At 35.3% G+C, this 25049-nt stretch overlaps 1 protein-coding gene across 5 annotated transcripts in view; it reads right to left on the bottom strand.

Moving 5' to 3' along the window:
- Positions 1-2082: 2082 nt before the first annotated feature.
- The window catches only part of IFT74 (intraflagellar transport 74), a 36293-nt gene continuing 13326 nt past the window's right edge, over positions 2083-25049 (bottom strand). For 4 of the 5 annotated variants that reach the window (XM_087741381.1, XM_087741384.1, XM_087741383.1 and 1 more), the window contains 12 exons: positions 24328-24466; positions 23256-23318; positions 22154-22297; positions 21484-21524; positions 20167-20246; positions 16984-17037; positions 12978-13075; positions 11880-12006; positions 7958-8121; positions 7173-7298; positions 4674-4734; positions 2083-2890 (listed from right to left, as the gene is read on the bottom strand). In XM_087741381.1, coding sequence (XP_087597507.1) covers positions 2775-2890; positions 4674-4734; positions 7173-7298; positions 7958-8121; positions 11880-12006; positions 12978-13075; positions 16984-17037; positions 20167-20246; positions 21484-21524; positions 22154-22297; positions 23256-23318; positions 24328-24466 — 1213 coding nt within the window. In that variant the 3' untranslated portion in view covers positions 2083-2774. Of the gene's footprint in view, positions 2891-4673; positions 4735-7172; positions 7299-7395; positions 7466-7957; positions 8122-11879; positions 12007-12977; positions 13076-16983; positions 17038-20166; positions 20247-21483; positions 21525-22153; positions 22298-23255; positions 23319-24327; positions 24467-25049 lie in introns of those variants that run through there. The other variant, XM_087741385.1, reaches the window with a different exon arrangement.

Here is a 25049-nt window from a genome sequence, read left to right as displayed (position 1 = left end):
CTGAAAACTGGCTTGTGTGATCAGTGGCCCGAAGTCCAGCTGGAGGCCAGTCAGTAGTGGTGTACCCCAAGGGTACTCATGCCAATACTGTTTAATCTTTTCACTAATGACCTGGATGCTGGGTCAGAGTGCACACTCAAGAAGTTTGCAGATGATACAAAGCTGGGAGTAGCAGCTGCTGTACCAGATGGGTGCACCGCTGTTCAGAGGGACCTCAAGAGGCTGAAGAAACAGGCAGACAGGAATCTCACGAAGTTCCACAAAGGTACATGCACAGTCCTGCCCCTGGGGAGGAACAACCCAGGCACCCATACACACTGGGGCTGAATAGCTGGAAAGCAACGTGGCTGAGAAGGACCTTGGGGTCCTTCCTGGTGGACACTAAGCTGACCATGAGCCCACAATGCACAGAAAAAAAGGCCAACAGTATGCTGGGGTGCATAGAGCATTGGCAGCAGGCTGAGGGAGGTGATCTTTACCTCTACTCAGCCCTAGTGAGACAGGTGAGCAGAAAAGGCTTCAAATTTCTCTACCCCATAGATGCTGCCACTTAATTAATGTCGTCACAGTTTGAAGTCATAGCATAAAATGCATAAAGATTGCCTGGGTAGACAGACCTGTGTTACTGAATTAGTGTCTTGATATACATGCAGGAGTTTTGGTGAAAAATTGCTGTGTGTCTGGTACTTAAACATTTATTAAAAAAAAAAAAGAAGATAAAAAGAGTTAAAGAAAATGTTATTTTCACTGAGACTTTAGGAGCTAGATATGGATACGATTTACTCATCTCTCTACTGGGAATGAGTTATTAATCTCCTAGAGGAAGATTAAACTCCTGCTGCATAGCTCACCATTTAGAATCCATACAGCTCTTTTCAGCCATGGGTACTACGACCAAGACCCAGGACCATAAGGATGAACTGTTAGAAGAAGGAATGATTGACAAGATTCTCAGACAGAAACAGGTAATCTCAAGAACCTTCAACAGAACAAGGAAAAGAACAGCATGCCAGAGAGAGGGCTTTTATGACAGGCATCTCCTGGGGAACACAACAAAAACTTGTAAACTTTACCATGCGATCGTACAGGATCACTACCAAGGAATAAAACCATCCCCTGCCCTGAGTGAAAGCGAATTTAAAGCAGTCTGTTTATTCGGTCTGCAGCTTTTTTCCATTGTTCATTAAAATATGTTATTGTAGCTAGCACAAGTGGAATCCAGGAGGCGATCTCTCTGGCTGATGGTTTGATTGGCGAGAATATTAGACTTCAACTTTATCTCAGCAAATAATGGGCTCTCTCTGGAATAGCTGAAACTTTGACAGGAAGGAAGAGACATTAGTGGGAACTTCCCTTAGATAACAGTCCTTGGTTTATAGAAATCCTGTTCCATTATCTCTAAATATTATACGAACATAAATATACAGAGCAACAGCATTTACTGTGCTGAATTTGGAAACATAGTGCTCTCTGAAAGAATCTTCCATATTTTTGTTTTACATCCGCTTTATACTCAAAATGACAATCATAGATTTGGAGAAGTTTAGTGACAAAAATACACAACTTCTATTTTAATGGACTCAGTGCATTTTGTAATTCTTTGTCTACTCCAGTTCTATAAAGTGAAGCATATAGTCTACTTCTTTTTCGGAAAATTTTTTTCTAAGAGAGCAGAACAACTATAAACCCAGACCCCACTGTTTTTATTGTTTTTTGTAAGAGACTAGATTACTGTCTGGCTAAGATTCCTATCTATAGTCAACTGTGCTTTTTTCTCTTTGATCAGGACTAGCTTACAATACACCAGTTGGAGGAAATTACCAATAGGTAGTTTATAATTACATTACATGTAGAATGTGAGGGAAATATATACATGGAAATTTTGTTTTATGTAAACATTTTCTGAAATTTCTGTATCATAAAGCACACTGTTATTTCTGTATCAGTCCTGTTTTTGTTCTATGACATTACAGCTTGAAACCTGAGGGAAAATAAGCGTTGCAGAAAATACAAATAATTTTCCCTGTTATTTCCTTTATTGGTGAATATTACAAAAGTAAAATGCTCCGCACAAGGTCAGTATTAGCTATGCTTCACTAATTTTTATTACAGTTCTCTCCTTATAATTACATTAAAAATATAAAATAAGGAAGTTAATCAGTTCTCCATTGGGAAATGAAAATTTGCTGACAGATCCAAAGCACATTTGCTTTTATTATAAGACTTTACACTATGAAGCAATTCTGACTCAAAAGGACGCTTGTCACCCTTAGATGTTTTCCTTACTTGTTATAAATTGCTGTTTAAATAGGGATGGTATGCTGATATTACCATTTATCTTATTACACACTTCATTTAAGATAACGTGTATGAGAGCCTGTTAAGCAGTCCTTATTCAGGGAAAACTCCTAATCTGACAGGACTACAAGACAATTTGAGATTCACTGTGTAAAGCAGACTGAAGTTTGACATTTGAGATGCAATCCAGCAATGGGCCTCAGTAAAATGTTCTGATGATTTTACATTCATTGTACAGTATTTCCTTTATATTTCTACAAGTTTCTAAAATTAAGAAGTTTATTTCTAAAATTTTATAATGTTGCAAAAGGAGGGATACTATTAAAGCCCATGACTTCCAAAAACCTGGAAAAATACTTTTTAAGAATATCTGTTGCCGTAATGGTGAGTGAATGAGCTCAGTACTCCAGCTTTCCATGCTGCCTGTGCACATCTCTCATTGTTGGTCCACTGGGGCAGGAAGGAAGTGCCTGGGTTCAGTTCTTCGTGTTCTGTAAAGCTTCTATGAGAGCTTTGTTGTATTCTGTGACCAGCTTTCTCACGTTCTTCATTATTGGCTGGTAGTCACTCTCCTGACTTTTTGTGGCTATGACTGATTAAAAGAATTAAGGAAAAAACCTGCCAGTATAAATACTAGCATAATTAGAGATCATAAGGGAACCACAATACAGTAAGTTTCCTTCTGTGAAAACTGTCAAGGTTGCAAATAACGGAAAAAACTCAAATTGGGCCTAAAAGATTTACACCAATTTACTAGCTGCCATCTCATGACAAGCGTGGTAAAAAAAAAAAAAAAAAAGAGAGATTACATGCCTAAGTCAGTTTTGTTTTCACATATATAGGCAATAGGTCCCTTGTGGAAGACTCTGCCCATTGTTACACTGCAAACAAAACCATTTCAAGGCACTCAGCTACTTAGAGCCATACAGTTTTGCACTGTAGAATGCCGGCTATAAAAGTCCCAGTTGAACAAAGCCGGACCTTTCTTTCCACTAGCTCAAGCAGACATAAAACTCTGTACAAGTGTCTGCACTTGGACAGGTAGTACATTGTAGCAAGGTAGGAGTCGCTTTTAGTATCTTGATCAACTTTTTCTCTTGGTTTGTTTTAGTTTTTTCTGTTAGAAAAAATAGGATCTAAGATTCTTGCCTTAATAAAATATTCCCGTAGAGCCTTCTTCATAGAGGAGGTGGCTCCAATTGCATTACGTTGTCCAAGGCTTTTTTCATATTTTTTCTAAGAATTAGAGCACTTACCATATAGGACAAATGGCATATTTGGTATATGAAAAAGATAACGCTATATGCAGATCCTATATTATTATTTTTTTTCCCTTGATGGCTAGGCTGTTACAGAATTGCCTGAAATATGTTCTTGTGCCATTTTCTGAGACATGTAGCAATGTCTGTTGTCCAACACACAACACTGGATGATACTGTCTAGTTTTGCTGTTACTCTTTACCAATTACATTTGTACTATAACCATATAATAGCAATTCTATGCATCTTTGAGATTTCAGATTTTTTGTTTCCTAAATAATTTTAAAGAAGTGAATTTATTGCAGTGAAGTCAAAGTCCCTAGAATACAAAATAAAAGTGCAACTATGCTCTACTCAGATCTCTACAATAACTATGGAGAACAGTACAAGATAACAAGAACCATCAATTCTAATTAAAAAAACTTCAGTGCTTTTGTTCATTTCAAAAACTACCTTATGAAAGTCACTTGCAGCAGATAAGATTTTGCTGATGTTTTGGAAGCTCTTATATGATTAGTGGAATGTATCTCTTTAATTAGCATCACATAATGAGAGAGCTACAGTGCAGTTCCCCCATCCCACCCCATTTTGCAGCTAAGGCATCTCCTTGTCATATCTTACCACATTTATCTGATTTTTTTCCCTCTAATATGCCATTCTTCTTTTATTTGATAAGAAATACATTAAATGCATACAATTTGTTGTTTACTTTTTCATCATTGATATTTATGGTGTTTCAAAACTGCAAAATACCAAGCAAAGTCATCATGCTATACAGATTTTCAAACAATGCTACACTTGCTGGATAATTTCATATAAGACCGGACAGATGTGAAGATGATCTTCATATGAAACTGATCCAACAGGAAAAAGTCCAGACTGCAAGACAAATCTTATGCTTTAGGACCCTGTAAAATTGTTTCAGACACCACCTGCAAGTTTTGCTATATATAATATCTATCAGCTAACCAGACATTTGCAAAGCATCGCCTTTCCCCTCCTCCCCTGTCTCCTGCTCCCCATTCCGTCCTGTCTTATTCTGCTGGAGGAAACAGACTTCTTCCTCAATTAATACAGTGCATGAATTTTACTGTATTTCTTAAAGAAAAGGATACATTCCTTCATCATAAAGTTATTTTGCTCATGGTGCTGCCACTTCCTCTCCAAATTTGTAAGCTGAAAACACAAAAAGAGCCAAAAATGAAAACGATAATTACACATGTACTTTACACAAAGAATCTCCCGAAAATGTTGTATCAATACTGTGTACTCTATCACCTGATAAGATCAAAGTTATTTCACAAAAAAACCCACAGACATGAGAAACAATGGCAAAATGATTTTTAAAGCTGCCAATTATTAACCTGTATAGAATTTAGCACTTCATACCTCTATTTATATAAAAGCACTGCATGCAACTGCAGTGGTAGATGGAAAAAATCAGACTGAGAATTCAAGACTTGTCATATAGGGAAATGTGTAAGCAAGTCAGAAGTAAAAAGGTGGAACACTGCAGGGAGACACTAATTCTCATTATACTTCATATCATTTAAATGATCTCTTCTTAAAATCAGTAAGATCTAAAATCACCAAAGATACAATATTTCCTGACACTGTCTTGCACTTTGAGCTATACAGAAGAAACTTCCTTACTTCCATAGTTAAGTTTCCTGTCTGATGCCAGAAACTGTGATAAGAACAGAGCTGCAGCGAGAAGATTGTAGGAGTGTGGGTTAAGTGCTGGCACTTCTTCAATACTTTCAGCATCAACAGGAAACTAATGTGGACATTATATCGATGGCTGCTTCCTTACAATACAATTTTATAATATTTGTTTTTCTGATGGTACTGTTCAAAGTTCTGCATTTCAAGATATGCAGATGTTATTTTTAAATGCAAACACTAAAAATCATTCTGAGACTAAACTTTCAGTGGAAACTAAGGTAAAAAATTAGGAAAATACTGCAACGTTTTACTTAAAAGTTTGTTCTTAAGCTAGAAGATATGAAAATAGTTGCTATATTACTCAAAATAAACCTTACAGTGAAGAATCAGTTATCTAGTGTACTGGTTCACAGCAAACATGGCAGTCATTTATTTCCACAATACGATACTTCTGACCAATTATAATTTTTACTGCCCCTTAGTAGATGTTGCTACATGCAATAGAGCCAGTAAAGGCACCTAGGTTTAAAATACTGTCCGATATATACCAAAGGAAATATTCAGTGCATTTTTATAGTAACTCCTCGAATGCCACAGCTCATACACTTGACTGCTGCAAAATTGCCCAAACTCTCAAGATATGTAAACGCTATTTGTACTTCAAAATGCTCGATGCATGTCAACTCATCAGCTATTTTAAGATATACCTTTATTCATCCTCATGACATTTACACTCATGACATAAAAAGTAAAGAAACAGATCCTTTTTGCACACATTGAAATAGAACTGCCACAGCTTAATGAACTGAAGAAATGCCGTGCAACTACCATTTTGTATAAAATTTTTAGCATCATTATGCAATGATTTTAACACTGGCTAGGTATCCATTTCTGATTTACATCATCTCTAGGAATGAGAATCTGATCTTGGCATAAAAAAATATACAATATCTGAAGTCTTCCAGACTTTGGCATGCAGCTTTGGGGATTTATATCATCACCCTAGAGTTAGCCCACAAGGATCACATGCTATGAGTGTATATGTATATCTCCTCATTTAGAACTATGCCCTCTCATCCACTCCATAAAGTTCACTTCAGAAGAAGGTTAACTTAAACATGTACAAATATCACCTTCAGCTTTTGACTGAATTAGAAAAAAGTAACAGTTCTAAAGGACAAAGATCTCAACAACCTGAAACAATAAAAAACAGTGAAACGCAGAGAAAATAATCAATTTCCATTTTCAGCTTATTTTTAGGTTATCCATTTCCCTTCTGTGCATTCAAACCTATATGCCAGTAAAGTTATGTTGCCAAAATGACAGCAATTTATGGTTGTTTCTAACGGAAGAATCAAAGCTGCTCAAGAATTTATAAACATCTTCTTTCCTGATTCACTTTTGAAAGGTAATTGTAAATATACTCATATACAAAAGTTCCTTGGGTTTAAAGAAGTCTGAGCAAACCCTGAAACTTCAGTGGTCTGCAAGGAGCAGAAGGATTGGAAAAAGGGAAATGGAATTAATAGTACAGGTTGCAAGAAAAAACTTACCACCATAACTCTAAAAGCAAAAGGGATCTTAACTAATTGGTGACTTTTTTTTCCTGTAGTTTCTTTCTAAGTTGGTTCTCAAAACTCCTCAAGCAAAGGAAGGGCAAAAGGGGGAGAGTTCTGAGCAAGATTAACAAACAAAGATTCAGACACTTTTTAAGCTCAGATGGACCTCTGCCTAGTAGCTTTGAAATCCAAAGCTCACAAAACATTTATTGGCACAATATTAACTTTTGTTTGAACACAGAAAATATGGCTATGCATTTGCAACACATAACTTTGAAAACTCCCTAAGAAGGAATAAACTGATTCTGTCCATATAATGCTTCATGTGTGTGAGAAAACCGCAACTGCAACAGAAACAACTGAATAGATAATATGTAGCTTGAGCTATACCTGAGAATGTGTCTCATTCTCTTGCAGCTCTCTCTTTAGTGTCTCATATTCTGTATTCAAGTGTTCCATTATTTTCTTGAAAGCATGGCTACGTTTTGTTAATTTTTCTTTGTCATCCTGGAGTCTCTAGTTGAAAAAAAAATGACAAAAAACTGATCAATGGATGAGTTCATTTGCTGTGGGCTACAGACAAATTATTTTAATTCAGCTTTCAAGATGCTACCTTTTCTTCCTTTCAGAACATGATCATATGCATGAAGAACTCATAAGGTTTTTCTCCAGCAACGCATGCTCTATTGTAAAGATAAGATTCCGTGGTTATGACCAAGTTGTAGGCTTAGACCATACTGTATCAGCACAAGTGGGAACGCTGAAGTTTTTAACAACTAAGAACGTTCTTAACAACGTTAAGAAGTTGTAGGAAATTTATCACGAAAATTTATCACGAAATGCGAAATGGGAGAGTGCTCTAGATGGAGTTTGTCTTAGAGGAAATACATGCAGGATAGATTTTTCTTTCTTGCTTGGGTTCTGTGGTTAGACTGCTAAATTCAAACTTATGGGTAGTCCTAAGTTACAGCAGAAAAGTTCAGACGAATCACTAAAATAAATGGGAAATTTTGTGGAAGGAAGTTATCAAAAGGTATCCAGCTGACAGCCTGCTACGTGTACCCAGTTAGTAAGTCACATATATAAGCAGAGAAGCATAGACCTGGACTTCCCTCCACTAGGTGCTCAAAACCATGCAAATTCTGTATAATCCAAGGTGTCGTTCCTTTCATTACCTTTTTCTTCTCTTCTCCTGATGCTTTCAGCGCTGGCAAATTATTATAGACCTCCAATTCTGTTTTTGTTTGTTCAATTCGGTCTTTAAGAGAAGCCAGTTCATCAACCATCTTGCCCTCCAAGAGTTCCATCTTCTGTAGGTCCATCTGCAATTTCTGACTCTCTAGATCACCAGATACACAATCACTAATTAACAGTACTTTTTAGTTCATAATACATTGCCCAGTATATGAAGGTTTATGCTACACTTAAGCAATACAAACAGCTCCTGCATATCTTTCAAATTTTGATATTCATGGGAATGTTACTGTGAATGAAAGAAAAAAATTTGATCTTCACAATCATCCCATAAGTCAGACTCCTATATTACAATTACTTTATTATACTCCATAAGTGAAAAGCAAGAAAATATGGTGATTTTCTGTATCACAGTGTGGTATTTCTATTGATAAAGTTGTTTATAACATCAGTCAATTTCAAGTTCTAAAGCAGTGCTGATACCTTACAAAAAGTTGACTGCAATAATGCAGACAATTTAAAAAAAATTATTTTTGTTATTTAGTATCATGTTGGTTTTATTTGTATTGATTGTATATGATAAGACTTAGTTTTATGAGAGTAAATAGCCAAATTTGCTTTAAACAATCACTCTGTACAGGAAAACACCTCCATATCTCCACAGAATCATAATTGTCATAGCTTATAAAATAAGCATGTGCTACAATATAGAGCATTTACTTCTGACAATCCTTTAAAAAGAAACAACAGAGATACAGGTAATTAAAGGAGTTTGAAGTATGGATGGATTCCTGTATGAAGACAGATGTAAAGAGTGAAACTGTTCAGGCATGAGATGCTTAAGGGAAGACACAATAAAGATACACAAAATAAAAAACATACTCTGATCCATTTCTGGGGATAAGTTATGCACCCTGATTGTGGAAGGACTAAATGTGGCTAGACTTGTTTTGGACGGTTTTCTGACCTGCAGCCTTGTCATTCATGTTCCTGAACATTTAAACACATGGCTACATAATCTTATGTTTCAGAGCTGTGTCTAACTCAGAAGAATGATACAAATAATGCTGGGTTTTTTTTCTACATTCTAAAATATCAGGTAAAGTGGGCTATTGGAAGGGACGAGACAGCACAAAGAAACTTCTCTCAGCATAGACTGTATATTTTGCTCACACACTCAGATTTGTGCTGATCACCTAGAAAAAGGGTAGGAAAATTTCCCCCCAACTTAACCAAGGCAGTATAGATCTTTATGGCAGAAGGGAGTGGATGTGCATACGTGACAGAGGGAGAGTTCACCTTTCCAAAAACTGTGGATATGGTTTCCTTAGTGGAATTATTTTGGAAAATCTCATCTGATTAAAACCCTGTCATAGCAAGATTTTGGTACTCATCTCTCCTCTTGTGTATTTATGCCAAATACTCATTTTTTAGAGTGAAACACTGGCTTTAATCAACACTTCTGGCTTATTACAGAGTGCTTTGGTGATTTCTTTAGGAACCTCAAAATAAAAAAAAAGATAAGCCAAGAGTTTTGTGTACAATATGTAATTATCCTGAGGAACACACTTCTATAAGGTAAGATTGTATGTGGAAAGAGCATTTATATAAATACAAAAAACTTCCATACCGGTAAAAAGAAGGGTTTAAAAATAAAAGGTTTGGAACTGCATTGCATGTCTGTGATTCAATGTTTGTGCTTCCTTCCACCCTAAAGGTCTTAAGAAAACACTTTCCCTGTGTCTAGAATATTTCATAACTGCCCATAGTTTCACTTTGAAGTTCCTGGTATTGGTCAATGTCAGATCTTAAAACACGACTGAACAGACCACAGCTCTGCCTCTCTCGTTCCTACAGCACTGTGGTTTAAAGACAGACAAATGCTTAATGACCTCAGTAAATTAGAGCTTTAACATTAAAAACAGTGAAAAATAGAATTATAAAATAAAAATAATTCAAATTGGAGAAAAAGAGCAGAAAACAACTTTAGATTTTCTTAAGGATTTATTTAGGCCTAATCACAGCATTTTTGCTTTTTATACACTTGTTCTAATACTTATATTTTGTTATTTTAAAATAACACATAGTTGACTAATTGGGATTTATTTTACATGTAAAGAGTAATAAAAACATAAATGCCAAAAAGTCAGAAAGGATTCTTAGGCTGTTCTATCTATACACTGATAAAAACTATGGTGAGATAGCAATTGGTTATCGCTATCCATTCACACTTTCTGGAGAAAAGGGAAGAAACTGGAAGGGGTGAATTTTATCCTTATCCAGCAACAGCCTCAATGAAAAAAACTCAAAACTGAAAAACCTCAGAACTTCTCTAGGGGAAGAGACAGGAAGAGGATGCAGCCCAGTTCCTTCTGATACGCCATGAAGTTGCAGCGTCTAGCAGGCAGTGTGTACACAGTAGCAAACTCTCAGACCAAACTACAGTGACCCAGGGAAATGTTTTTGGGAAACTATGCCATCAGCACTTTTGTTTACTCTTCATGGTTTCCTTTTCTTTTTTTTTTAAGGGTTCTGCTGGTGAACTTTTTATATCTTTGTTACAGCAAGAAAATTTGGAAATCTAGATTTTAATCACAACAAAAGAATCCTGAAGATGACTGTGCTGTAATTCAAGGGTTAGGAAGAACTTTGTGCAAACGGAACATTCACTGTATTTTTGAAATAATCTTAAGTTGTTCATTACAGTATCTGTGACTCCTTGCTTTCAGAAGTTTATTTATGAATCATTTAAATGATCTGCTGAAAATTATGTGCTGTAACTTCCTTCTCCTCGCCTTATGAAGAAAGAAATATGACTTTCAATAATGTTTCTACAGTGCTGTGTGCTTCTGGAACATGCTTATATTGTAAGGTAATAAGAACTGATGCTTACACGAAAGAACAAAAAGCTATATTTGAAATTGTTATGTATGGTCCAGCTTTTTACACTACGCCAGAACTGCAAAATGAGTATTTGCAAAATGTTCAAACATACACAAAACAATGAATTTCTGTAACAATTTGTGCATGACAACTTCTTATTTGCACATAACTACTTTGAAGTTACAACACAGGCTTCCATTTTGAAAATTACTACCAAGTACAGCACGTAATACCCTTCTAACAAAATGATTTATGTTTCTTAATTCCTGCCCCTTCCTTTCAGCCAAACAAACAAGGAAAGGCTTGCTGAACCAATAATGATATTGGCAAAGGCTTAGAATTATGAGAACAATTCAACTATGAACAGTGCAAATAAAGACCTAAATAGATACTTGTTATGGAAATGAAAGAAAAATACTGTCTGCTTTTTGAAATTACAGGCAAGATACTGCAGATTCTTACACTTAATTTTAAGTATTTGGGTATTTCCAAAATGAAGTCAAAATGAATATTCACTTTGCAGAATCAAAGCCTGAGAATTTGAGAGCTATTCATTGTTGTTGCCAGTTATTCTCCCATGGTACATACCCCTTTAGAAAAGCACAAACCGTAAGTAAGTGATACTAAGAACTACATTTACAAATAATACATGGTTATATAACTGTGGAAGTCTCTACTTCAATTTATTAAACACTATTTTAAGATTGTGAAAAACATTTATTTCGACGTGATTATTAGTAAAGTAAAACTTCTAGCTCAAAGAACTTCGTACCCCCTGTATAAAAATGTATCTGTTTAATGTATATCTGTGCAAGTAAGCTGATCGTTTACTGATAATACTAAGTGAAATACTCCTGAGGAATATAAATAACTTGTTACCCACAAGAGTTTCAATTTGTCAACTTGCCACTGTATTTTAATATTTGGAGATCACTGATCTTGTACTTTTTATTAGTGTAGTAACTCTAGTAATTTTAATTTTTTTAAGGAATGAATTTGAAAATGAATTGCTCATCTCACCTGTAATCAGATTCTTGGCAGTGCTCTGTGATTTCTGCATTTCATTTGATTTGAAAGTGAGGTCTTCCTGCATAATCTTCAGCTCTTGATTGGTAACAGATGAAATTTGTTTCATACGATTCACATTCTGTGTCACCAATAACAATAATGAGAACATGCTGTACCTTTGAAACAATAAATGGTAACTGGACAAATCAAAAGCTCTCCTGTCCTAGTACATTGGCTATTATTTGGCTTTTCTACTACAAAGACTGAAAATACTGAAAATAATCTGAATTGATTTAAATGTGAATGATTTTCATTTTGCCAGCTTTTGATAAAAGATATACTGATAGGCCAGTGAAGATGAAACAAAAATGCAGCAAGTATAAACTGTGTGGCCATATCAATCTCTCTTAAACTAAGTGTTGTTGCCTAAAATGTACCTTATGGTATACCACACTGAAAGAGCTGGAAGACAATTAAAAGTGATGATATAATCAAAGTATTACTCAGCTGAAAGATTTCTATAAGGTAAAAAAATCCATGGGAACCAAAAGTGTTAAAAGAAAAAAATTTTTTGAAAGTGAAAAAAAAAAGTCAGACTGCAAATGGGAACAACTTCTGAAGTGTTTACATTAAGTATTACACAGCAGGGTATTCCAGACACAATTTCAGTAGATCAGAGGGATGACTAGAATATCGTCAGTTACTTAATAGTAGTGATAGAATACCCATGAACTGAGATGTGCAGACTTTAGGTAAACAAAATGTTGCAGTAGTTTTATTTGCAGCATTCTGAAACGTTTATTGTGAATGGAATAATGTTGATTATAGCAGTGATGGTGAGTTATGGCAATTATGCAAACTTTTGTTTTATTCTGGGCACAAGTATTATCTAATATTCAAAATTCTTTCCCCAGAAATGAAGGGAAACTAAACATTTTTTTTTTTTAAACTACAGCTGTACATGGTTTAATGTTTAATCCTCTTAAGAGATTATTACGCAGCTACTGCCTGGATAATGTATAAAACCCACAATCCTTCTTTATCCATTCATTCTCCCGTTCTGCGCTTCTAATCCACTAGCTTGCCACAGGAGGAGGGAAATGCACTTACCCTGCTTGAGTGCTCCAGTAGTGCAACAATGTTGGCTTCTATTTGGGCCTTTCGTTCCAATTCCTGATTCTTCACCTCTTCAAAAGTCTCAAGAAAATCTAGAGATCAACAAACATTAGATAAAGAAGGCTGCTATTTGCATGGGTACAGCATAAGCCTTTGCTGTTTCCAGTCAAAACTTTGTATTAAATTGATAAGCTGTACAATTTCAGACAGGTTACTTTAAGATTAATAGTTTAATTAAGAGGCAGGTGGTAGAGTCCTTGGAACTTATCAACTTATGGGTTGACATGAAAAAGAGGACAATTTTTCCAGAGGCACATATTTGACTGATTAATGACATGAGGTCACCATCTTCTTGAACTCCGTTTAGGTCAGGGTTGCCACCCAACGGGAAAGGAGTTTCACCACCATCTTTTCTGACACCCTTCTGAATGGTGGTATACACTCTGTACTCCTGTACACAGGAGCACTCAGGAAACGTAAGAGTTTACAAACCTTCTAGCTGGATGAAAAAGGGGAGAAGTGCTTGTTTGAGCAAAAAGGATTAGATAATAGTAAATTAAAGATGGATTATTTGGGAAGAGAGAAAGAAGACAGGAGGAACCACTTAATGGAAATACTGACAAATCCTGAAGAGATGAGGACTGACTAGAGAATTGTGGATCCCAGAGCATCCAGGATTTTTTAAAAATACCTAACTTTTAAATTCTTTACTGATAAAACATTTATGGATAAGAAAACTATTGTAATATCTGACATCATCTGCAATGCTGTCCATGAAAGAGTTAACAGAGAGGCTTCACAGAGTACAGCTTCTAAAACTTTCAGAGGGGAAAATGTGCATTATTGGAGCCAGGGGACAGTACTAAGATACTACAAAGACTATCTCCGAGGCACAGGTTTCAGGATGAAAGACACTTGGAATTCTTAGAGGTCAATGAATGGCAATAGAGAACACATTCCTAATATGCACAGCTGATTGCTAAAAATAATGACTAGTTCTGATGCAGATTCAGTTGGCTCAAAAAGTTGAAATAAAGTTTTGGTCCACCTGACACTGACTAGTAACTGCAGAGAACAGCACTGGGCAAGAATGTAAGAAGGTTTACCTTTTGCCAACACTGCTGTGAACCAGTAACCGGACACACAGTTAAAATCAAAGCTTAAACAGCCTGCAACTGAAAAAAGCTAGTCAAGTCCCAGCTGCTGAATAAGACCATTGCCAGGTCTGTTTTTCTCCAGTACTCAGGCTGCAAATGAAGCTACCCTTAGAACGGGAAGTTTTATTTTCTCTCTGTGATGTTCTTTTCTTTCAGGATGAACTTGTCTTGTTTTATCTTAAAGATAGCACAATTATACTTTAATAAGAGGAGTAACAACGACAGCTCCAAAAAGAGCTCCTTCCTCAAAGGGAACTTACTGGATATTTCATACTACCTGTTGCTGTGAAATACAGAGAGCAATTTTCTATGCTAAGAAAATACCTGAGCACAACAGAAATAAGGAAAAGGCAGTAAGGAAAGTACTAGTATTGAAATTCTCAATGTTTTGTGTTTAAAACATTGGAGCTGTTCTTTCCTTTTTGGTTTAAAAAATTAAGTGGGTAATTTTACAAAGAGAATCACTCAGATAACCTAACACAAAACTTTCAATCACACTTAACTGTTTAGTGCTCTAGTAGTGAGCAAAGGCTTCATTAACATCTGTCTCTTATGGGGGTCTGAGCCACTTCTTTTCAACATAACAGATGATGCCATGGCCTTTGACACATCTTAGCAAGAGGTCTTAAATAAGTTGATTGCAGTATCTTGACAAACCTATTTATTTGCTTCTAAGGAAGCTGTAGTCAATTAGGATATTGAATCTTCCAAAGCATGTATGTAGGGAAGGCACAGGAGTGAAATAAAAGCACCATCATGAAAGAAAAGCATTCTCACACATTCAAAAATATGAAACAAGAGAGCAAAACTAAAGCACTTTACATCCACAAATACATAATTTTATAAAACTGAGCCCGGAACAGTGGAATTAGGACCTAAGAATTGTATCTATATGATTTGACTAATGTTTTTCTCTTTTTGCATTCTGGACCTTTTTAGGTGTTTTTTTTCAAACCTTCTCTGAATTTATTTAGAAACAATAAGTAAGGTCCATATTTACATCTCATCTCATTGCCTTTCTGCAAGCAGCTCTCCTTTTCATCACACCTTTCTGACCTTGTTTCATTTGAGTGCTATGCATTTCACAGATTCATAAAAAATTGAATGGAAGAGACTGCAAGAGGTCATCTAATTAATTCACTTGCTCCAGGACAAAAACAACTGTAGTATGTCAGTAATTCAAATGTTTCTCTATACTCTTCTTACAGACAGCTCATGATAGATACTCCACAATCCTCCTGAACAATCTATTCCAATGCTTGGTGAGTTTTAATGTTAGGAGTTTTTTTCTAATATCCAATCTGAAATCTGCCTGCAATTATTTGTGTATTACTCCTTTTCTGTCCCCCGTGTATATGCAGAGATGGATTATTTGCTTACTATTTGAAACAGCTTTTTTACACATTTGTCGACTCATAAATTCTCTAAAATAAAAGACTTGTTCTTTAGTATTTCCTTGCAGGTCATGGTTTTCATGCCCCTCATCAGTCTCTCTTCAGGACTGCCAACCTCTTTCTTTATGTGCAGAACTCCTCCTTAATGCACAGAGAACAAGATTACTTCATGTGTCTGACAAATTACACTCCTATGTATACTTACTGCTGTGGTATTTTCTCTTCCATGCTAGTGTGATACTGCTGAGCCATGTTCACTTTCTCTTTCACTATAACTCTGAGCCATATCACAGAGCTGTGCCTAATGAACTGCTCCCTATTCTGTATTTTTGCTTTTGATTACTCTGCCCAAGTGTATAAACTTACACTTAATCCTTTTTGAACTTTTTGTACTTCGTTTCTAATCTGCCATAAGTATTTTCAATTCTAACCCTGTCCTCCAACATGATTTCAGCTTTTCCAATGTAGCATTTTCTCTGAAACTACATATTTACTCTCTCTCCTGTCATCCAACTGATTAATAAAAATATTGACTAACTTGAACATCCAACACACTGCAAACTCTACTCAATACATCCTTCCGTCTTGACAGTGAATGCTTCATAATTAATAATTTTTTAATCAAATGCACAGTATAGATTAATAATGGACAATATTTCCCTAGCTTGCTTCTAAGAACACCAAGAGAGAGCAGTAGAAGATCTACTGAAGTCAAAGTACATATCATCTGCTGCTCCGCCCTTATTTTGCAATATTTTTCTGTCAAAGAAGAAAATTAGTTGTTTGCTCTTGACAAATCATTACTACTGTTATTCATATTCCTGTTTCTGTAACGTTTACAAATTTTTTGCTTGCTTATTTTTTCCACAATCTTTCTGGAAATTGATACTAAGCTGACTGGTCTAAACTTCCCTGGCTCCTCTTCTTCAAGACAGGTACCATATTTACTCTTTTTCCATCTTTAAGATTCCTGCATGTTCCCCCAAACCTCTCAGTTAATCTCAAACACCTCTGCAACTGCATCAATATCCTCTGATGAAGGGCAGAAGCAGAACCAAACCCCAAAAAGTCAGAAGGACCATGAGGCCCTGTTTTCGCAGTCTGTATTCGTTCTGAAAATCAAGATCAAGCAAGCTTTTGCCCTTCTGCTTCTCAGGAAATCAGATAATGTGAAAATGCAGAAATTAAGTAAATAAACTAATAAAGATAAGACGTTTAATGTTTGATGAAAAGCCTTGAAAGATGCTCCAAATATTTGTGACTGTCCTATAAGTCCTAAGATAAATCCTAAGATATAAATTATCTTGTCCTGAGGTAGATCACAGAAACTTTATGCAAAGATCAGGACATCAGTTCTTTTCAGCTCTAAATTAACTGAGTGTTAACAATAACAAGAACACATGTATTTTAGTGGAATTAGGCCTAATTAAAGTATATTAGACAACTTACTGTCCATGCTTTCTTCCCTCTTCTTCAGCTCCTTGTATTTCCAATTTTCCTCTCCTGCAAGAGATGTAACATTGATTTAATTTTATGTTGTCTCAGTCCTGGATTCCTTTAGGTAGGCAAAATGTCAGTTATAAAAATTCTACATGCCTAGAAACTACAGGACTCATCCCATGTCATTTAATGTAGTCACTTCAACTGACTATATCATATACAATTCTGTATTAAAAAAAATAAAATTAGCTTAATAAAGCAGCCTCAATGCAATTGTTAGAACCTTTTAGAGGTTAGAATTTTCAATAAATAAGAGTGGGATAAATACTTGGTTTGAACAAAGGAAGTTCATACGATTTTTCTGAAGTCAGGTGAATTTCAATAATAGGGAACAAATGCTTTTGTGTATTTGGGCACCATGGTTGGTTAAAACTTTCTGCAGCTCTGTTTAACATATGGGCCATTTCAATGGCACTTTCACATATTAGAATGGACTTCCATAAGGATACACAGCTTCTAAGCAACAGTGTGACAATCTCAGGGAAATAAACAGGAAAACTGTAAAAGCAATGGTATAGGAAAATAAAATGCACAGAAACTTTCTACAATTAATTTTAAAAGAACATTTCCATACACATTCTTTATAGTGGTATTAGGAGCAATGAATAACACACAATACATAATTCACTTCATTTTTAAATCCAGCTACTGACTATAAATAGCTCTTAATTAAAATGTACTAGTAAAGTGGGAGACCTGATATATTTTTCACAAGTTTCAAGAAGATGAGATGTTTCAACTCCTAAGAATAATTTTAAGTTTCAAACATTTACATTGTTAATTGTTTGAGTCTTGGTCATTGATTACTTTTCAGCATAATTTTTTAAGTTTAAAGACTACAAAGCAAAAGAATGAAGTAGATACAGATATAACCAAGCAAGCAAATTTCTCCAGGTCTTTTTACATGTACACCCCCATGCTTTCCTTTTTATCTAGTATATACAAACAATAAGAACATCCGTGGGCCCCTAAGGGACTGTGATTCTGCTTCAGCTTCCTTGCAGCTGTGGCTTTGTTCCTTGCTGGACTCCCTCTTTCACTTTGCAAGGCAAGTCTCCAATACTTAACAACTCAGTCTGTTCTACTCTCAAAAAGTCTAGTTACAGTGAGCCATGAAGCAGAGAGGTACATGAGCTGCCAAGTGTTTAAAGAAAAAAAAAATGAAATAAAGACCACAACCTTTAAAATGTCTTTACAGAGAAGTTTTCTTTAAAATATGGCATTATTACATCAATATCTTAACACCTCATAAATTGCATGAGAGGCTAAGGCTATTCCATTATAAGTTGATGTTGATTTTGACTCATCAGTTAAAGGTAATGGCTAATATATGGAACATATAATAAGTGGGTGAAATTTTTACTTATTTAGATTTTCTTAAGTGAAAACTAAAAATAGTTATTTCTATTTATGGTCTGTTTATTTTGGTTTTCATGCTCAAAAATGTTCCTAGCACTGAAATATTTTCCTGAAACATTAAAAAAATCCTTATTTGTGATTTTTTTTTACTAGCTATTTTACCTTAAATTTAACCAAAAAACTTTACCAGCTGAAGTTTTGGGAATGCTTTGTAATAAGAAGTTTAAATACTGAGCCAGAATTAAGCTGACTAGGGAAGGAGGGAGGACAGGAATCTTGGGTACACACACCAAGATGCTGATTTAGAGCAGAAGTATGAATGGCCCCCAGGGATTCTCTCTCCATTCACTAGAGAAGAGGGCATTGGGAGTTTAGATTGCTGTTTCTTAAACCTGCTCCCTATGAATATCTTCTTTATTACTTCTACGTTATACCAACAGATATCATTCCCTCTACGTTATACCAGAAGGTAACTTTATTCTGAATATCCTGACTATTCCTGATATATTGACAGAGAGCGTGTGCTTTCTCCCACATATGCTTTAAACCCTCTTCTTCAACAAAGGTCTTCTTCTAAAACAGCGAAAGGCATACAGTCCAGCAATGAATGACTGTGTGTGCAAACCTAACTATAAAATCCGAAAAGCAACTCACTTCTTACCTTCTGCATTTCTCCAAAGATAGAAAAAAAGAGTTGCAAGCGAAACAAAAAGGAAAAATTAAAGCAGAATAGTGAAGTTGGCAATGATATTAACTGGAAACAAGAAAGGTAATATAAGAGTCTTAAATTATTTGCACAAAAATAATGAAATATCTGGAGAAATATGAAATATTTTGTAACGCAAAAGATAAGAAACAGATGTATCAAATTTAGAAATATTTGTTCACCTTGAAGAAATTTACACCTAAATTTTACACTGATCGCCCAAGAAAAGGTATAAAGTAAAAAGGACACAAACACATCAAGTCTCAGTCCTACAGAATTTAAATAACTTGTTACAAAGTTATCCAGGATGTATGCACATATTTATGTAATCCCTACCTAAACAAGATTCCTTTTAATTAGAAGAAGGTTTTCCATGGGATGAATTTCCATTTTAAGGAAGATCTTCCACAGCTGTTGAGGGCCTATGCTCAAACTAAGTTACTTCCTCCAGAACCATAACTTCTAGTGCTAGGACAAATCCCAACCTAACGTAGCCTAATGTATGACAGCAGGTGTTTGCTGGAGGTAAGTTTCTAAGCTAATGCCATTTCTAGGCAGCTCCCAAAATCTTCCTGGAAACATAAACCCAAGAAGTTTCAAAGAGATAAAAAATAGTACTGCACGCTGTCTGCTTTACACATTAATATTAAACATTCTCAATTCCACATTCACTGACAGTCTATCAGATCACGTAAAAGGTAAAATAAATAAAAGCTTTTCTAAAGATGAGCTTGTTCTGCAGTCTGCCAGTAAGACAAACTTCCATTGCTCAGGTAGTCCTAAAAATAAAATTGGGACACAAAACCAGACAGCTGTACTATTATTTTATATGTTAGTTTTACTACTCAATATGAACTTGATGAATGTGCCACTAAGGGTGGGTACTCCTCATTTCTCACATTTGACAAAAGCGCCTGCACACTTAGATGCAAAACTTTCTTCTGATGGTGAATAATGGACATTTGCATAAGCCTAAAACTTTCAAGCAACTAATGTGCATAACAATATGTGTTATAATACGAACAGATGCAGCTCCACATAGTCTGCTACAACTCTAGTCATATTACCTTGATGATTCTCCAGATCCATATCAAGTCGTTGAATAACCTTTTTAAAATGGTTTGTTTTTTCTTTTACTTCTGTCAGCCTGACAAATAGATAATGAAATCCAAGGTTAAAAATGTGTTGTAAAATACCTACTTTTTTTTAGACAAAAATGGAGAGAAAAATCAAAAATAAAAATAGCAAACTTAAGTTTATCAAAACCAAAAGAATATCAGGAGGATTCTGTTATTATAAAAGGTATATGTAAAGCACCTGTCACTTTAGTCTCTATTAAATATAAGCACTGCTGCTCTTTTTTATTAAATCATTTTTTCTTTTGAACTACTGAGTCATCAGTAGTTCTTGACTTACTCAACTGGTCCCTCTGCTGGTTACTATGCAGCTTTGCAGACATACAACATAACTGGTAAACTGCAACAAGGAACTGTATTTCTTAAAAATTACCTATGTGTTCACTAGAATCCATTAAGAAATTGCCAAGTAAAACAATGTATTACATAATCAATCGAAGTGAGAAAGGAAACTACCTTAAAAAAACTTCCATGTAAATTCTCAAATATAATTATCTGTTATTGTTTCTTTCCAAAAATTCCATTGATCAAATTATTATCCAGTCAAAGGTGTCAATGCATTTGAAATTAGCCAATGATTACAGTTGAGAATACTGCTTAAAAGAATTTAAAATTATTTCTAGGAGATTTCAGGAATTATCTCAATTTTTCTGTGAGGAGAGAAAAATCAAAAGGCTCAAAATCACAAAAATACTGTACTGTTTTATCTGCCCTCACCAATACATTACTATTTATTATAACATTTACCAGAGTTTCTGGCAAATCTTCAGAAAGGTCCAGTACCCAAGAATCAAGATGCAATGCCCTATTACTCTTCAGAATTAAACTTTCTGTAAGCAACTTTGTAACTCTTAGGTTTTAAGAGCACCTAACAAACAAACTCTTCAAAATGTGACTGCAGCGTAATGTAGGCTCAACTTCATAGATGTCCCAGATGAGTAGCTCTTATGGTTGAATGTCTTCTTCAGCCTTAAAGAAGTTTATGTCAGTGCTATTACCAATTTATATTCTCAAGGCGTGTTCATAAGGATAGGAACTATCTCATGATGCAGCCTGAAATGTCCTATCACTATAAAAGTTGTTTAGCTGAAACAAGGATATATTCTGTTCTCTGTGGAAGGTTAACACTAGCAGAGGCTCAAAAATGCGGTGAGTTCTAAAAGTCCGCAGAAGTATGTGATGGAATTCAACTATCTGTCTTTAGGGTCTAAATGCAATTTGTAGCAACAGTATAATGGGATTACTCACTGTCTTTCCATGCTTGCTATTTCTTGACTATCGTCCTTAACCTATAAAAAAGCATAACAACTTTAACATATGAAATAAAGTCTACAAATGAAAAAAGGAAAATAAAAAATGATTTCTTAATTCAGTATACAGGGAATAGAAAGTCAGCGTATGAAATCACAAACTTGCTGTCACATTGTCCAACAATGGCTCTTCACTGAAGAGAAGTAGTGATGTGATTTAAGTGTTATATCTTCCAAATGTTCTCCTGCTAAGATGCACTTAGCACTGTCATTCAGTCTAATAATCCATCTACTATATAGGTATAGTTACACAACACAGCATAGACCCTTAACTAAATTGTTCCTGGATTAGTATGTCTGCTCAGTAGCCCATAAGGATACCATCTGGAGTTACGTTATAAAACTGTTCAATAGGATCAGTTTTCCCCTACCAACATGACTGATGAATTGGAACAAGTCAACCAGTTGAAAAGCTGACTGTGCCAATTTTGCTTTGGCTGAACTTGAAACATGCCATCCAATTCATTAACTGTTCTTAATTTCAGATCATTTGTACTACTTAAAGAGCAAATAAAGGCAAGATTCAAAACCAAGTGTTTTCAAATATTATCATCCCTTAAAATACTGACTGAGAGAAGCTTTTACATGATAACATTTTATGTTCTTGCCTGCTTTAGTAATCTCTCTCTTTCCTCCTGTGGAGATTCCATGTTCTTATCCTCAGCAATCATTTGATCTCGACGTTCCTCGAGCTCATGAAGCTTTGCATACAGCTGCACAGCCTCCTGTTTCACCTGGGAGTGTGCTATTTCCTGTTGGGAAAAGCAAACACCTACTAGCTATTTTCAGGTGGCAAGAAAGCATTGCAGAAATTGTGTTTTAGTTAAACAACACATATCTACACATTGAAAGTGAAGCTTATTTGTTACAAACAGTACAGAGACACTATAAACAATAAACTTTATAATCCATATTCTCAATATTGCATTTTTTGGAATGGAATATCCCAGTCAGCTACTTCTTGCTTTATGAGTTCATTCTCACGCCAATTTTCTGAGCAGATTTACTACTTCATCATTTCTAGGGGATCACAAACCATACACAGTATTCAAAATGACTTGAAAAATGTCTAATAGTATTTGAAAATTATACTTTCTGAATATATACATGACTATATGTTTCAGCTCATAGATCCTTTTATCCATGAAAGGCCCATTATGAGAAAATTCTCCTCAATCTAGCAATACGACAGTGTATTAGAAGTGTGTGTTTATGCATGTATGTGGAATAAAAACTATCTTAGCAGGTAACACTTTGCGCTTCAAATGCCAGTTGGTTTTGCAATTGAATGTAGAACAAGAAAATCATTCTCACACATGCTGAAAGTTGAAAACATATTGAAAAATTAGGTCTCACAAATCCTTAAGAAGGATGTGAATGATAATTTCATGTTTATCTTCAGAGAGCAATTGCAAAACAATCAAATGTCACACAAAACATTTGAAACCACGTAAATAACTAAAAGTAGGAAACCTCTCTATTGCTATAAAAATTTTGTACTTGGCATCTAACAAAAAGAATTTTTACCCACAACTGATTAGAAATTATTGGTGGAAAACAGAAAAGCAGCTTTGCCTTTCCATTCTAGGGCATGATCCTACAGTATCTGAAAATTTAAGGAGAAAGATTATAGGTATTTTTCTACTGTATTATTTTTTACACTAGAGTTCAGTGAACATTGGTACAGAGATCACTTGTTATCATACATACAGCTCTTAAAGCCTCCTCCTTTACATTTAGTGCATCCAATTCCTGCTGTTGAACAACCAATTCCTAAAGAGGAAAAAAATGCAAAGTAAAAATTACTACTTGATGAGATTACTTTTTTGTTCTGCAACTCGGTATCATAAAATGCTGTAAAACATCTCATTGCTGCTCTCAAAAATTTAAAAGACAAAACTGTGTCCTGCTTCTCCAAGTAACTCAGATGTAATATCCACTTACTTTCAGCATCCAACTTTTCCAATAAACTTGTTATTTGCAGTTAGGCTATAACCAAAAAATTGCTTGCCCTTTTTCCACTGCTTTTCTTAAATTCAGTACTGAGTGTGGAATTTATCATTTCTACTTCAGAAGTTTAAAGTCAGATTTTAAAATCTGAACTAGCCACGACAGTTTCTTCATAGTCGAGAAAGAGACAGGTAGGTCCTGACTAGTGATTCAGCTCATCCTAAGACAGCTGTGAGGCACTGGCCTCAAAAGATGCCTGTCTCTCTGTACAGACTATACAGAGAAACTTTCTAAGACTGTATGCCTGGAACCAGATGATCCCAGAGAACCTAGAAATCTTATTGCTTCTGTTAACTTTAGGATTAGTGAACAAAAATTTTACAAAGCCCAGTTCATTTTTCTGATACATTCAGATGTACAACAAGAACAAAAACCCCAGTCAGATTCAGTTTTGCACACAGGAAGAAAACTTTCTACTCAAGTGAATTAAAAGAATTGCTGGGGTTGTTTTTCCCTTTTGCTTGCTTTTTACACATGATGAAAGATCTAAGTGCTACAGTGGCTTTTAAAATCTGCATGTCAGTCCCCAGATTTAAAAGGAAAACTATTATCATCATTTGTTCTTAAAATAAGAAATACAAAAAGACAAAGTATTTGGTTTGAGTCAGTTGCTCTATTTATTTTTCAGACACTTCTACAATTGATTAAGGTACCAGCAAGCTTTTTTATTCTTATTACTCTGTTCTCAAGCTCTTTAATATTTAAATTGTATCTGGAACCAATGGATCCAGATTGAGAAACATTTTAGGTAAGTACAATCAAACAAACCAACCTGGGAGAGTTTTTCATTGGCAGCCTTCATCTCCATATATTTAGCTTGATTTTCCTGCGACATGTCTTTTATTATGTCATCTGCTACAACCTTTTCACGTTCGATATCTTCTTCTACACCTTGAATTAACTTTTCTGTGCTGTAAAAATAGAATGTTTTTGTAACTTTTACTAGTCAATGTTTATTTTAAGCACCCATTAAGTACCCATACCAAAACTCTGGTATTCTTTCAGCCTCACTGAAATGGTCCTTTAACACAATGTGCTTGGACACATTACAGAGCAGCCTCTTTACCTGAGGCACGACTCTTTTTCTTATGTGATAGGGACTCCTGGCTAACTACTTCAAGGTCATCCAGTATGTCCTTGAGACTAGAAATGTCTGACTTAGCTGTGATGCATCTTCTCTGGCAGCAACCTTTTGACAGAAGGTTAAAACTCAGTGATTTTCTAGGAGGCAATAAAAATATGAGCAATGGCTGTCACAGGAAGACAATTCATTACCGCAAGTAATTTCAAGACTACTGATGAAGCTGAATCAGGGATGATGCTTGGAAAAGTTGCAGAATGTTCTCAGATATTAAGCAAAAAATCAAAGTGGCAATAACATCAAAGAGGGATAGTGAAGTAAAATGGTTTCTACAGCCACGTATTTGAGAGCAACAGAGAATGAGAGGAGACTGAACCATTTTGTAGTTTGATGCTGTGCATTGGACAGAATGA

Source organism: Nipponia nippon, unplaced genomic scaffold, assembly GCF_047370975.1.
Source record: "Nipponia nippon isolate SJK-2023a ecotype South Korea unplaced genomic scaffold, ASM4737097v1 scaffold_8, whole genome shotgun sequence".
Classification (NCBI taxonomy): Eukaryota; Metazoa; Chordata; class Aves; order Pelecaniformes; family Threskiornithidae; genus Nipponia; species Nipponia nippon.
This window is presented reverse-complemented; position numbering and strand designations above follow the sequence as displayed.